The following is a 16,643-nucleotide window of genomic DNA, read 5'->3' on the forward strand; positions in this document are numbered from 1 at the left end:
GATATTCGCCTGAAAATTATGACTCGACTTTCTCACATATGAACTCTGGCATGAGTTCTCTTTTATATTATGATATTCATTAGTTAGTATCATGCATATAGTTTTTCTTTTCTGAGATTATACGCTTTTCTTAAAATCCCAAAATTCCAGGGGATCGAATAATTTGTTAGTTAAGAAAACTCAAAGATCTGTCACTGATATTGACGAAAACAGAACAGGGGACCTTGTTGAATATTATTTATATTTTTTCTTCATAGTTTTAATGATCTATATAGCTCAATAATATTTGATAATACTTTCTTGGTAGACTAACATCATACATAAAATTTCAATGACATTCCACCCCAATTAATGTTCTCATGATCATCACAGCAACAGAATGGAGGAGTTTGCAAATTGGTGAAGTTCTGTACGTAATGGCATTGCACAAATGCATTTTCTCTCTCATCACCATTTTAGGCTTTTGCCTCCAACTGAAATTCGCAAACGTGTTTCCATTTGTGCTGGCTACAGAAATACTATTCTGATGAGGCTATTTATTATTGACATATCTATCTGCTTACTGTGGATCATTTGGTGTCATGATACTCCAAACTAATCAAACAGTGACACAGTCTTTGGTGAATTCATGATTAGGTTGGAACTGCAGCTTCTATTTTAGAGTTGCTCATCCTATTTCCTTGGATGGCTCGCACTCTTCTTCTGGAGCATCTGTTTCATTACCTTTGCGATTAAGTCATACCAGTACTCGAAAACAGTATGTGAAAGTGCAGTTGCAGCTCTTGTTGTAACCTTGGGTGAATTCCAAGTGAAGCTGTTCGTAATGAATGGCCGCTTGATGGGAAGTAGTGCAGTTGCCGGACTCGGTCGTGCTTATGAGAAATTGAGGGATCTGATCAAGAGGAGCCGCTATTCGACAAAGCATGAAACCAAGGAACAGAGCAAGGAGCTACCGGTGTAACACTGTAATTTCTATTTCTGTAGCTACCACGTAAAAATGAAGCAGCTATTGCAACGAATTTAGATGTGTGATTTGGCAAATACATGCCTTTGCTATGTTTTGTAATAGCAAGACCAAGTCTCAAAGCTTTCTTCATGTATACATTAATTGGGGAATTGAGGGCTTAAACAGAGAAATTAATTAGTTTCGCGGAAAAGAGCAGGAAGCTAGCACTATTGTTGAGTGTTGCTACTGGACCGGATGGACCTGACCCAATCTGGCATATAAAAAGGCCGTTAGAACGGGTTAGATCAATGGGCCGACACTACCAAAATATCTAGTCTTGATCAAGAAATTTCTGCTTGTCGTAAAGGCGATGCAACAGTAATTGAGAACTCCCTTCTTTGGTTTGCAGAAATAGTTTCTTTACACGATGGAAATCTTGAACAGACCTACAATGTGGTAAGCGTTAAGGGAGCAAGTAGTACTCTGGTCTTGTGGGACGGATGATGCCCTCATTGGTCGCTGGTGAAGAGAATTCTTCCCTTACTGCTATCCCTTCACTGGAGGAAATTTTTGCAGCTGTTAAAACTATGGATTTGGATAGTGCACCGGGTCCAGATGTTGGGATATAGTAGGAGCGGATGTGATTTGTGCAGTGCAGTATTTTTTTACTCATGGTGAGTTAACAAATTCCTTTAATTCAGGCCTCATTATTCTTATCCCAAAGGAAAATAATGCAGACTCTATCAAGCAGTTTCGTCCTATTGCTCTTACCAATTTTGTGTTCAAGATAATTCCAAAGATTCTTGCTCTCAGGCTTGCTTCTATTGCCTCTCGTATTGTTTCTCCACAGCAACATGCTTGTGTTCCAGGACGCAGCATTACTGATTGTATCATATATGACTACATCAGAGTGCTTCAATATGCTAGACGTACTCAAAGTGTTATGGTGGCAACATTGCACTTAAGGCTGACATTACCAAGGCTTTTGATACACTCTCATGGGGTTTCCTTCTTCATGTTCTTGAAGCTTTCGGTTTTTATCAGAAGTTTGTGCTTTGGGTGAGGGCACTTCTACATTCAGCAAAGCTCTCTCTTTTAATTAATGGAAGGCCTGTAGGTTTCTTTTCTTGTGGTAGAGGTGTACGACAGGGTGGCCCACTCTCTCCTTTGCTTTTCTGTCTTGCTGAAGAGGTTCTAAGTCGTGGTCTCTCAGAGCTTGTCCATATGGGACGGTTATGTCTTATTTCTGCTCCTCGCAATATTCAGGCTCCTTTCCATGTGTTGTTTGCAGATGATGTTATTATTTTTTGTAATGGAGGTAAGCGTTTAGGTCTTCCACAGTTCCGCATTCGCTAGTTTGTTTCTTGTGTGTTTGATATTTACTAGAGAGGTTTTGGCTTAGTCCTCCTCTCCTTGTATCTCTTTTAACTTCTTTAAATTAATTTTGAGGCGTTAAGGAGGTTCATTGCCTTTCTTAACCCTCTATTCAGCCAAAAAAAAAGGAGCAAGTAGTACTGCCTGTGATGAAGAGTCCTCTCTGGCGAAAACAAAGTTAAAGCACAGCTGCAATGTGCCTTCAGACAACCCAAAACGAAGAAGTGCCGTTGTAAAAACGGCCACAAAGGGGTCAGACGAGGAGAGGAGGCAACGGAAGAACTTCCAGAGGGATGTTCTCCCTGGTGTTGCTTGTTTGTCAAGAAATGAGGTGACTGAGTATCTTCTCCATCGCTATCTACTACTGGTACTGTGCAGTTAGTCAGCCCCGGATGGATCAGCAGCCACAAGAACTGGAGGAAACAAGTGTAGCAATGATTGGTTGGGGTAAGAGGACAAGGCGTCCACCGCGGCAGAGATATATATCTGATTAATAGTTATCCTGTTTCTCGAAAATAAGCAGGGAATGTCAGACCTCTCTTGAGTGGACTTGTATGATTAGTAATTAAGTTTATAGGAGGATTTGTTGAAATGAAGAGTGTAAAAGGGCTGTTGCTATACTTTGTTAATTTTCAAACATTGGCCGGGTATGATTTGGTTCCGTAATAGTTTCCATGTTTGCGGGCAAATTTTCAAAATGTCCAAGCGTTGGTTGCCCTTGGTTTTACACCGAAATGCAGCACCCATCAAATGGGAAGAGTGGAATGACGAATGTGCCCTGGCGTTTCAGGCGAGTTCACTAAAGAAGGATCCTTTTCTTTTTTTAAAAGGGTTAATAAGGATCATTTTCTTGCATTGACGAAACTAGCAGTTCCGGGGAAAAGTCCAGTCATCACCCTTCATTTAGCAAAGAAGCAGCTCCGATAAAACCTAAACCCTTCATTTCGTGTAGGAACATGAAATAATGACAGTGCCCTAAACCCAAAAACCTAACCCCCGCTGCCCCGCAATTTACGGGTTTGAGGGTTACGGGTTTAATTTACGGGTATAGTGCGGGTTGCGGGTTACGGGTTGCGGGGGGCCCGCGCCTTTAGTTCTCCAATTGAGAGAATACTGGTGCAATGCCATGAAATGACGACAGTGGGCCCCATTAGAGATTCCTCTTCCAGCATTAGGATTCTTTTGCGATTATCAACTAACCGCGGTTTTTTATTTCGACAAGGTTGGGAAATCGCTGCTACACAACTACCTACTACAAACTGGGGTTGGTAATATTTGGTGCCTTGACGAAAATGTCCCTACACGAACTTTCAGTTCCATTCGAATTTTTATTTCGAAATGAAAACATGTGGTCAGTTTCGTCATTTAGTCTTGCAAATCTCTACTATTATATTTCTGAGCCGTAGATACAGACCAGACTTGAAGGCTTGAAGCAGAGGAATACAGCAAGAGAAAGAGCTCTGGAGAAAGCTGTAACGCCGGACATCACTTCTATTACCTCTCAGCGTCTACACATGTGAGCATATCTATACACATCTACTAGTCTTTCTGTTTTCTATTGTTCAATTTTGTTTATCTGCTCCTGTACTGCTAGTTTTCGTTTTCTTTTCTTCTAACGAAGAAAGGCATCATCATTGTTGTTATTCTTGGAATCTCCTTAGAAACTTACTTATCCCTTATAGTTCTTTCTTCATGATAAGCAAGTGATGAGTCGTTGTGGACTGTGTGAAAATTCCCCAAACCATACTGATTACTCTGAGTCAGAACAGAAAAAAATTACTGTAGACGTAGTGTAGATTGATTTTGGAAGGCTATAGTTCCTAAACCAGCGGGAATATGGAGCTTAAAATTTGCAGGAACTTAGACCTGCATGTCTCACATATACCTGAGAAATAGTTTTAAATTTTTTGTCCTTTAGCTTACACAATAGCCAACCAAGTACACCTATATCAGAATCAGCTTGCAGCAGAATCTGTATAATAGAACGGTAAATTTGCATTTTCTACTCAGATTTCACACTCCAATTAAATTTTATGGGAAGAAGGGGAAATATGTCTAGTTTCTGTTCCAGGTGGTTTCATTTTTTTCAATCTTCTGGATTTGGAGAAATAGCAGTTTGAGTGACTATAGGTCTGCAGCAGTTTGCAGAACAGTTTATCAAATTTGACAGGCTACCATTTTCACTTAAGTGGAAATTGGGTAACCTACTTTTTATGGATGGAAAGCTCTATCAGTGTACTATCTAGCTTAAGTGCAATCACTCCATTCAGACTTTTTTATCTCGGGTTGTGAGCATTTGAAGAAGGAATGGTCACTGCCGAAAATTTCTAGTCTCATTATTTCTTGTCTAGCTTGAAATTCTTTTCAAAATAATTGGGGTGGGCTGCAGCACAACCCAGGCCCCCCTCAAGTTCCGTGCCTGATTACTCAGGCTGCTGTATTTAGATCTTAAATACCGTCACTTGCTTCAATCCCACAAAATTGTTGGAATTAGTGGTGATAATCTTTTGGACATCAAACTCCAAATTTTAACAAATGAATTGAGTACACTTATTCACAACATAATTTTTACCGCATAGTGTTCTCTTAAAACCAAAAACGGAGCAAACCGGTGGGTTTGATTTCATCTGGGACAGCAGCAAATTCCCTCTTCTGCCCAGCTTTCTCCTCTCTTGACCTGGAGAGTTCACTGCAGGCAACTTGAGCTTCCGACATCATTTTCTTTATCTTTTTGTCTAGGATGATTTGGAAAGATTTTTGCGCCTAACTGCTTAGTATTTTTTTATATAAGCTTCAATTCAACCTGATTAATCTTCTCGTCACCATAGATAACCACAGCATAAATATGGAGAGAGCTGGCCTCCAGAATGCCAATGCAAGACTACGGAGGTCGGTACAAATTAATCTTTAATTCGAACGTTTTCAATTTTCTGTAGTCCAAGTTCAATTCATTAGTGTCTTGTTAAACTTTCATCAAGTTAAATTCATCAAATACTCATATAGACAGCCTGGTCACATACTAATAAGGATCTAGTTTTTGTTATTGTAGTCACTTATATTTTTTGCTAAAGCTTAAGAGATAGGGAAGAAAATCTTTTTATCAACTGTTTTTGGTATTATATTATATTTTTGGAAGCAAAGATCGTAAAATCCAATATTCTCTTCTTGATGTCTCATAATCTAACCGTCATGCTTGATTTTTCATCTCTTAATGATATTGAAGACCATGGGAAGTCCCATCTAGTTGGGACAGGGGGCCTCTGTTTCTAACATTATTCTTACAACTTTCTAAATTTCTTTTTATCATCTTCAACTTACTGATACCCAGTCTTTAACTAGTTTAATTGATATAGTAATAAATAAAATTCTAACTTAATTAAGTTCTCTTTCATAAAACCAGCACAACGAGGGAGAGTGCTCCTCCGGGATATTCTATAGTGACATTGCTGTCACCGCATACATTCATTTTGGCTCTCATCGGAGTCCTTGGCTTCTGCCTCCAACTCAAGTCTCCAGATGTGTCTCCATTTGCCAGCGCCTACGGCACTGTGATGATGGACCTCTTCATTATTGACACATGCTTTTATAGCGCCTCTTTAGTTGTGATGGGAATCATGGCCGCTCGCAATAATACAGATTTCGAAGATCTGATGAACAAAATTAGCCTCTTACTTGGAAGTCTGTCCCTGATTTTAGAGTTGCTCGTCCTTATTCCACCTTTCGGATGGATCGCACTTTTCTTCTGGAGCATCTGCCTCTTATGCTTCCTGAGTAAGTCTTGCCGTTGCCGGTCTCTGAACACACTCTACCAAAGTGCAGTTGCACATCTTGTTCAAGACTATCAGACATTGAAGGACCTGATCATCAGGAATGACGGGCGCATGACAGGGCATGAAGCCCAGAACCAGAACCAGAACCAGAACCACACCACTGAGCTACGGCTACCTGTTTAATTTCTATAGCTGCCACGTTCTCTTGATACAGAAAAAGGAAATTGGACATCTTATTCTGCCATTGAAGGCTGTTGTTGTAATAATTTTGACAAATTTTCATGCTTAATCTGCTGGATTGAGTTTGTAGTACATTAATTTTGATTTGGGATTTGTGGTTTTAAAACAGAGACATCACTGTCGCAGAAAATAGCGTGAGCAATACTATTTGATTCTGTTAATTGTCGTATTATGATTACAATAGCTCACGGGATGACGGTAATTTTCGATTCAGAACAGTACTATAGGGGCTTTGATACAACTGATTTTAGTAGACCTCAGAGCGCATATGGAAATTTAAGCCCAAGTTCTAGGTGTGAGTTTCCCTTGAAGCCTATAGATATATAGCTACTGTTGTAGAAGCCACTAGGTGATAGCTCCTGCCTCCTGCTACATCATCTGTGGTTTTCGGAGCGTTGTGATTAAAGTTTGAGGAGAAGCAGATTGTCATCAATGGTCGGTTGAAGCACTTCCTGAAAACAGAGACGTGAGTTGGCGGGAAATAGCGGGAGAAGCATTCAATGGCCGGTTTTGAGTTTTGCAACTGGACCGAGCCGACCTGGCCCAATCAAGCATTAACGGCCTGTTAGGACGAATCGCCCACTACCAAAATTCATGCCAATATAATAATATTAATAAAAAAGAAAAAAGAAAAACTTCATTAGTTTCATTCCTTTTGTATCTCCAACCCTACTCATTCCATCTTAAATCGGCCTACCCATTATCCCAATGAAATTTAAGCCCCATCTCCACGGTATCAGTTATTTCTTATAACCAATTGACCACAATTTATCAATGAATCCATGTCAATCATGTTTAATTAGCAATTATAGTGGCTCTATTTAAACAGGATCGGAAGACTAGATATATGGTTGCTTTGGTGGGATTTATTGTATGGATTGTGCGTTGGTTTGTAATCTTAGGGACACTCCCTCTTCGTAAGGGTTCCTATAGCAACATAAATAAATAAATGTTAGTTTTGGAGTTTGCTCAGAGCCTTCCATAATAGTGTCAAATTACTAGTTACTTTGAGCTCCAACTTATGGTAAGGTTATGTTATATCACCCTACAGATTTCTAGTTATGGCTCAATCTTATCGTAGCCCGCTTGTAGGTGAGTCATTGTGTAACGTCATCTACACTTCTTAATGGTATGACCAAAAATGTTCACCTGGTCAGTTATTGACCAAGAAAATAATGCTCAACCACCCTTGGATGTAAATCCAATGGCAGAGAGAATTATTATCAAGTTTAGATGTGTTGTTTTCCACCCTTGGATGTAAATCTAAGGGTTATTGAGTATAAATTATTTGGTCAGCAGCTGACCAGGTGAACACTACTCATGGTATGACACCCCACATCCTTTCCAAAAGAAAGAACATATCTGTATATAATTATATCATTGATATTTAAAACCCGAGCAATTTCTACCAATCTTTAGTTCTTGACGAACGGGCATTTTGTGACTGATTGTTAAGCTGAAATAAAGCGAAAGACTGGAAAATCGAAACATTGCCCCATGGCCACAATCAAAGTTGCAGTTTAGCTCGAACAACTATAATTGACAAGTCCAAAGTAAAACTGTTAATCATATCATTTCTCTAAAGCAGAAATACAAATTGGTAATCTTCTCATTTGATATGTTGTGGCGCTGTAGTTAGTAACAAGTTAAGGAGAGAGTAACAGGAAACATGAAAGAGCAAACATCTTTACAATGAAGGCATTGGGCCAGGAAAACACATAATGTTCAAGATAGAAAAAATCAATTACATTTCTAACAATAATGTTCAATGGAACATGAACCAGCATATACAAACATCGTCCTTGACGTGTTTAGCTTTCATCTAACTTATCAGTTTACTCGTCAAATTAAATACCCTAGTGTGTAGACAACAATATACTCTAAAAGAAAAAAAGAAACAATAAAGAAAAATTACAGTTGTATTTTGATGCCGAATTGGGGACTTCAAACAGTACAGGGGTTAACTTCTATAGGTATAAATATGGTGTAATTCTGCGACAAGCTTCATGAGTACACCATGATTTGATCCTGAAATATAATAGATGGAGCAACATAAGTTTTTCTACCTAACCCAAGAACAGAGCCATGAAAATGTAAACTTAGATGAATTCGAATTATCTTTTATGTTTCTGTACATTCTTTATTCTATCAAAAGGCAGAATGCAGTACAGGTAAGCATAATTTCTGGATGCCACCATCTGTTGTCCTCCACAACATGAATACTTAAGCCAAGCTAACCAAGTTTGAAATGGAGAGAATTGTAGAAAGCTGAAGCATTAACAAAATCTAAAATAATAGGTATTTAAAAAGAGAAACAAACCAGCTGAGCTGAGCGGTACATCCCTCAAGTGGATAACGGCAGCCAGTCCCTAGCATTCTAAAGCATAAGTCGGAACCTACAATAAAAAGATCAGTACAATCGTAACCAAAGCATTACTACAAAATTAAATTATCACATTTCAAAACACAAACACTGTCCCCAAGTTATTTAGAAATGCACAAGAGACGTAACAATGACAAGCATCCACTTATTTTGACACATCAGACAAAACTTATTTGATGCAACAAATGCATACCATGCAAATGTAGCATTCAAATTCACTTTGATTTTCTTTCTCCTTTTGTTTTTTGAAATGATCCAAAGACATTGTTTATTCAAACAACTGGGCCTTAGTTTGCATTTGCTTCATTGAAAATATTATGTTTTCCAGGTAGTATTTTCCGCGTATACATTCTCCTCGGAAAAGACTTCAGAAACAAATGTTTCCTATATTTCAATTTGTTACTACTTGGACTTGCAGAATATAATGGAGACAACCGATTTTGAAAAACAGATCAGGTACTTTGAAAGTTTTTGCTTCCAAATATAAAGGTAAACACCAAGAGATTATCCCGTATACAGATATCTACCAAAAAATTACAAGAATAGACAGCAAGCATTAAAATTGAAATGATAAAATACAGAACCACCCTTCAAAAATCAGGAGACTGTTAAGCAAACTAATTGAAGGTGTAAAAAGGAAATACTTTACTTTGATGTGTGTTGAGCAAATTTTGCAGAGAAAATAAGAGTGAAGCCATAATTTTATCACATTAACAGAAACAAACAAATGAACTACTAGGGCCTTGTTGTACCTCTAGCATGTTTTCATCAAGAAAACTGGAAGTTGTATCACCCACGGCATGAGAACTATCATATTGGAGGATCCTTAACTTCCCTTCCTACATCACATAACAGGAACCATTGTAAGTTCAGAAGACTGGCTGAGGAACAGAAAACCAAAAGAGGAGGATACCAAATCCAGTTGCTTACCTTAGTTCCATAAACAAGGCCACCTCCGACAGAAGGATGAAAACAAGCTACATTGACCTCATCTTCTGCACTAGGGAGAATTCTCACAAGTTCCATATCAGAAACTCTATATACCTGAATAATAACTATAAGTCAATAAATTTATACCAAAATTCACCTGGTACCTACTTATACAGCTGTTCAACCACAGTAGAGGTAAATAGCAACAACTAACACATTATTAGTATCTAACTAGTGTATACCATATATAAATCCCATTTAGTACACATAAAATTATTCGAGTCCGAATGACTTCTACTTTCATCTACTTTCATAAAATTATTTCACTTTATAACTAATGTTCTTAGGTTACATATAGAGTGGTTCCATTCATACCTCCTAATATAGTATTTAGACCTCTAATCACAAGTTTTTTCCGTAAACTTCCTATTTTATCCCTTAATCATCCATTTACACCTGTTTTTCTCTTTCATTCTTTCCTAGGCTCCTCCATTTCCCATCTCCATAGTATGAGCTTTCAGCAGAAAGTGCTGGGCTCACCTTCATGTTTTCCCAGTTCTAGTCTCATATTTATTTTATTTTTTATTTTTTTTGTAACATGAACTTACCACCAAGAAAGATAAAAAAAATTAAAGGAAGAGAGTAATGGGGGTCGTAAGTGAGAATGAAGAAAAAGACGAACAGAGAAACGTATGAAATTGAGATGAGTTACTGGATTTTTTTTTTTTTTTTTGCTGGGAGGGTATAACAGGGTTTAAAAGTGTGCATTAATTTGAGGAGGTCCAATTCCAAAATTAGGAGGTATGAATAGAACCACCCTTACATAAAATTAACCTCAAACATATTCAATGATTATCCCATCTCCCATCTCCCTGTCATTACTCATTATTTAATAATTGTAGATTATTTCAAATTCACAAGAGTTTCTACATGTCCTGATTCCATATTGATAGAAGCAACCTGAATATAGTCAATTTCCAGCAAATATTGATCATCTGAAGTGTAGTAAATCCAAGAGCAAAGATGATTAAAATTATATTGATCTATATTAAAAGAAGTACAACAACATCTTACCTCCAGAATGGTGTAAATAGGCACTGTTGTCTCTCCATCAATGACAACACTCTTAAGAAGTGAACTGTGACGCCGACCATACGCAAGTAATATGTGTTCTGACGTAGGAGAGAACTGCCATGGTAAAGTACAACACTTTGTTCGATTAACAAAAGATTTATTGTTACAGAGTTCATGAATCTTTTAAATATACATGAGACAACTCTTAGAGTTCCATCGTATGTTGAGCCCAACATATAGGCTCTATAGAAATGACGTATGAAAAATTTTTGTGGGAAAATAGGAGATTGATGGCAGGTCATTCAAAGCCTACAGAATATGAAATGAGACTATTTTGCAGACTTATGCAACAGAGGCAAATTTTAATTGAGAGTTCATGCTCATCATTCACGATCAAAATGATGCGAGTCATGACTTATAGCAAAGTTATATAGAGAAGGGAGCTGATGCCAGATTAACAATGGGTACCAAACTACATCGATAACTTGGTATAATGTCCATATAAGAAATTTAAAGATCGGCTATAATGTCATTATCGTTTGTTCGAAAGAAATGCAGTAATAATTTTTAAATTAAATCTTATGTATACTACACGCAAGATAGTTAAGAGGGAGGGAACCAAAACAGCATCTTCAAATGTAGCTGACCTGAATAGATGTCAAGCAATGGGCAGCTCGTATTGCCCGGGATGCAAGAACCATGCCAAACCTAGATAGATTAAAATAACATCAAACCGTATAAAGAAAAACTTCACACTGGACTAACGAAGTAAGAAAGTAAGAACACATAGTTATAGGGAGCTTATGCCTTACGTTGCCTCCTCGAGGGAATATATCCGGAGCTCATACACGACATGGTGAGCTGAAATTGGGTGACGAGTTGGGGAGGTTGCTGCCCCTGTGATATCATGGTTGCCCTGGCCCTGTAATCCAGGATCACCTTCCAAATGAGGCAACATACATGCAACACAGGCTGCTAAAAACCTTCCACAAGGTGAAAAATGGGCTCCCATTTCACTGCAACAAATTCTCAAGTGAAGATCCAGAAAGTATATAGCCATTAATAATATTGAATTCTAAACTATCATGTAATGCTGAAAAAAAAATAGCCATATACCTTTATTTTCTTTAATACCCAGAAATCCCCCAAAATCAATTTGCAATAGAAACTAAGCCACCTGTCTAACCCTACAGTTTTTAGGAGACCGGAAACTCCAGCACATATCTAGGTAGACACCTTGAGAATGATCAAACCTCAGACCACATGGGAGCAAACCATGGGCCTGACGGTTCTTACTAACCACTTGCTGAAAAAGGTATTCAGATACCTCATACGGATCAACTAATCAAACTGCTATATATGTTGGCATAAAGATATAAATCCAGCACAACAAGCAACCAACTCACAACTGATTTCATAAAATGGTATTTATTATTTTATTTAAAGGAACTGAGAATAAGATAAAAGCAGTGTCCAGGTCAATCACAGGAAATTACCTACAAAGTACGGCATGCGGAATAGTTAAGTAACATCTTTCAGCATCAAGGGGAGCACACGGATTTTTCACATCATGTGGCCAAACTCTGAGCTTCACAGTACAAGGTAACTCTGCCGCCGCTGCTGCAGCAAGGGAGTTAGCAAGCTCAGATTGGATTCTGCTGACAACAGGTTGAGGCTCACTTTCACCATGAGCAATATTATTGAATCCAGCACCCTCATTAGACCCAATTGCGGACAACATATGAGAACGTGAAGTACGGTGCCGGGAACTAGATCTTCCAGTAACCCTAGGTTGGTTTACACCGGTCGATATTACTGAGGAAGTGATAGGAGCTGGGCTGTCCATCTCACCATTTGTAGATGGATTGTCATGGGCAGAATCACTTACCAGCCGCATATTCCGTTGGCTAGCTTGGGTCTGACCAATTAGCCACCCTTGCAAGAAAGGAAGTTCCCAATATGTTGAGTCACCAAAAGGGAAAATATGATTACTTCTGCTTTCTGGTTGCACTTCCATAGGCTCTAAAGTACCCATAGCAGATTGAGAAACTTCAGTTTCCATTTCACTCAAAAAGGGACTATTTCCCGTGTCTTCTGGCGCTGGAGAAGAGCTATTTGGTTCAATAGGGGACAACAGAAGTTCATACTGCCCTGATGGAGTTGAATATGTTAGAAGCCGCACAGAAGCAGAAGGATCAACTCTCTGTTGTGCACTACTTGAACCAGTATCCACATCACTACGCTGCATAGATATTCTCCCACTATCTCTAGCAAATGAAGGCCATATCAGGAATGGTAAAGACATAAGAGGTAGTCCATCTGCCAAACTAGTACGATCACTGGAATGAGCATCTGCCAAATACACAGTAGGTGGGGGATAGCGCAAGTAACCCGGAGAAGTTGCGAGTGTCATCGAGGAATCTGACGAGTCAAGGTCATTGACCTATAAAACAGCAAAATGCTAGAATTAAAAGACAATTTATCAATGAAGCATGATAATGGGACTACACAGATATTCACCTCAGCAGTTAAAAGGAAAGGAGCAGCATGAGGATGAAAATGCACAGCCCGAAGCGAACGTCGTGTCTTCAGTACTATTGTTGGTGAGGATGACTCTCCTCTTCTATTGTAGTGCCATATGTATAACTGACAGAAAAATTCAAGGTTAAAGCTGCTAATGAAGAATGCAAACTGATTGTGTAAATACCCAACTATAATATAGTACCTTGTGACCTGATGCAACAGCAAGAAGCTCGCCTTGGGCATGGAAAGCTATGGAAGCAATGGGGCGTACTGTTTGGAGGAAAAGAACACTATAAATCACATGCACTACAAAAATTTCATCTTCTAAGAATTAATTGCTTGCAAAGATTATGTATGATAATCCACAAATGATTACAGAAATCACGCGATCCTATACACTCTGCTGTGTTTGAATCCCACAACCTCACTTCATGATCCAGACTTCCACTAGCCAGTATGTCTGGATGCAAAGGATGAAACCTGACCTGCAAAAGCACAATCAGCTAATGAGATGAATCCAGTAGCTATGCAGTGTCAGATTTGCCAACTACTAAATTGGTTAACAAATTAAACGACTACATTTAAGTCTACACACTCAAAACCGATTCCAACAATAGCACATTGAGATAACCCGCTCAAAAAGATTCAATTTTCTAGAGCCTCGTGATAGAGAACTATAGCATGCCTCTTAGATACTTGTGACCTAGTGAGGTCTTGTTAGATCCAAATGATGGGTCAGAGATCAAGAAGAACATGACCAGGTGTAAGGAAGCAGGTAACACTTTAGGGGAAATCTGGAGTCTCAGGTTGAAATAGGTAACACTTTTCTGGTCTATTAAGTGTCACTTGTGTCAGGCTGTGATCTAAAGAAAGTATTTAGGGGAAAGTGCAATCAATAAAAATAGGGTAGACTGAGGATATCTTATTCCAAACCTTGTCCCCTTTGTTATCCTGAACAGAGCCCTATTTGAGGCAATTTATAACTAGAAGTATTTATATGTAGATATTGGAAATTTGGAATGCACAAGTTAAAATAAATACACGATAGTAATGATGAAGTATTCTTCTTCATCCTCTACAATGAGTACGTATGTCATCTACTTATTTTGATATTAAAACTGGCTTTGTCATGCATGATGCATCTCAGCTTAGAAGCACTTTAAGAAAATAAAATAAAAGATTTTAACAGAAGCATGAATTACACTAACTTCCCACTTGACTTCCTGCTCTGATCATTAGTCATGTCTGGCATAAAATGTTCAGGACTTTGTTACTACCAATAAAGCAGAATTTCCAAATACCCAGCCCACTTTAAAAACAAAGTAGAATCTGGCAACCGCTCACATCAAGCCTTATTTACAGGTTACAAGTCATAAGATCCGGAATTATGCATAACAAGAAAGTGCTTTACTATGTTTTACAGTGAAATTACTCCCTGCAATCAAGTAAAGAGTTAGCAATTATTCAATCTCCACCTAATCAAAACAATAGTGCACACATCTTGCAGGAGCTAACAACAAATCAAAGTGTGAAGAGTTTTAGGCTTACCACCCAAGGTGTCCTGCGGTGACCACTCAACACCTTTAAGCACCTTCCAGTTCGGCAATCAATGATCTTTACAGTATGATCTCCACTGCAGTTACAGTAGCATACACAAATTAGAATAAATTGACTCGACACTAAGCATTGGCCAAATGCCAAGAGATATATATCATACAAAAACAGAACTTACTGAGTGGAAGCAAGTGTCTTTCCATCTGGGCTGAAGGCTGCTGCAATAGTTGACCGTGGAGGAGGCACAAGCGGGCAATATTTTGCAGATAAATGCTGGAGCGACTCTGCCTCCACCCTGAATCAGTCCAGTTTCAAGACAAACCGACAACAGAAAAGATTAAACTAGTGCAAAACAACCAGACAACAAAAAGAAAGTATGCTTATGAAAGCTACACAGAGAAACTACAAGATTGAGGCATTACCATGACACAAGGCCATTTCTAGCATCTCTAGCTGCTTCACACCTTGGGCCAATGTTATCAGATTGACTCTTGGAAGCTTTCCCCCATAACTTCTTTGCCGAATGTTTTGTTTGAGGAGAGACCTCTCTCCGTGCTAACAAGCTAAACACATTGCTAACACTGCCAGTAACATCAAAGACACTGCAAATCAGTTCATACTCCAGATTGCCTTAAAAGCATCACTACCTATTTAATATTCCAACCACCATATCCACCAAAACCAGCACCAAACCTACTTCGACAAACAGTGCCTCAATTTCGAACAATTTTGGCTTCACTAACTAATTTGGCATCAAAAACTAATTAATTGAAATACACAATTTAGATTGGAGCACATTTAATAACTAGAATTGAGATGTCCTCGACAATCTCTTTCACCTAATTCTGCAATTGAATTATACAAAACGATCAAAGTCAAAAACAAAAGTCCGATTCTGACCTGTGCTTGGAGGAGGGATTGGGCTGGGGAACGCGGGGCACGGAGGTAGAAGGAGGATTGGGCTCGTCGGCCCACAACGAACCTGCCCTCATAATTTCCCCGGAAAAATGTCATAATCTCAGGCTTTCCGGCATTCTATCGGAAAATTCGGAATGCTTTACGACACAGAGCGATGAACTACGCATGCAAAATCAAAAGGTCGCGGGATCGAGTGAAAATTGAAGAGGGGGAGGGCGGTGATTCTGTGAGCGCGAGTATATTTGATTGCGGTTGGAGAATCGGAGATCTTCGTTGACGAGAATGGAAAATTGGGTGGCCGTTGGAATTTGGATTTGGAAAGAAGGGTTGGCCGAGGTTTGGGAAATTCTTCTGCCTTCTTGGGTTTCAGTGATGGGCGTTGCAGGGAGGGACCTAAGCGTCTAGGGCCCCTGTGGAGGGAGGTTGACTATAATGCCCTTGACCTTTGGGTTGGGGAAAGGAGGCTTTGTGTGGGTTTGTTGTCCAACTAGTCGCCCTTGTACGAAGAGGAAAAATGCTATTTGTTCTCCGAGTTGTTTTGAATTTCAAGATGTGATACTCTTTTTGAGTAGGCAGACCACTTTGGGGTGTTCATCCATGCTCTAGGTTTATAAATGTCATTCTCAGACACATACACGTTTGAGAAATCTCTTGAGATTTGTTTTTGGATCTAGAGATAACTATTATCTAGTTGTTAAATTTGTGATCACACATTAAATTGTTTGAATTGTAATTTCTTTTTCTAAAAAGAGTTTAGTTAATCAATAACAATAACATTCATTTAAAATGACATGTTGAACTGTTCTAGAAACAAATACAAGTTTAGTATGGTTTAAAACGAACACTAAATAAGGTAAATTAAAATGTGTATTGTGCACCAACTCGTTTTCAAAAATAAAATAATTTTTTTTTTTTAAAAAGTGTACTACTC

The 16,643-nt window shown here is 38.7% G+C and overlaps 1 protein-coding gene across 2 annotated transcripts; it reads right to left on the reverse strand.

The window, feature by feature from the left end:
• Positions 1-8,052: 8,052 nt before the first annotated feature.
• On the reverse strand, positions 8,053-16,270 carry LOC112197055. 2 transcript variants are annotated; one of them, XM_024337584.2, is made up of 15 exons: positions 15,695-16,269; positions 15,217-15,375; positions 14,973-15,089; positions 14,789-14,873; positions 13,617-13,725; positions 13,443-13,510; positions 13,238-13,363; positions 12,214-13,160; positions 11,530-11,733; positions 11,365-11,425; positions 10,718-10,831; positions 9,644-9,757; positions 9,466-9,552; positions 8,651-8,726; positions 8,053-8,358 (listed from the first exon to the last, which is right to left on the reverse strand). In XM_024337584.2, the coding sequence occupies exons 1-14, from the start codon at positions 15,784-15,786 to the stop codon at positions 8,700-8,702; spliced, it is 2,310 nt and encodes a 769-aa protein (XP_024193352.1). In that variant the 5' UTR covers positions 15,787-16,269; the 3' UTR covers positions 8,053-8,358; positions 8,651-8,699. The 2 variants fall into 2 exon arrangements, with proteins under 2 accessions (XP_024193352.1, XP_024193353.1); XM_024337585.2 differs by lacking the exon at positions 8,651-8,726 and having other exon boundaries at positions 15,695-16,270.
• Between the last annotated feature and the right edge of the window lie 373 nt (positions 16,271-16,643).

Source organism: Rosa chinensis, chromosome 4 (assembly GCF_002994745.2).
Source record: "Rosa chinensis cultivar Old Blush chromosome 4, RchiOBHm-V2, whole genome shotgun sequence".
In the NCBI taxonomy this organism is placed as follows: Eukaryota; Viridiplantae; Streptophyta; class Magnoliopsida; order Rosales; family Rosaceae; genus Rosa; species Rosa chinensis.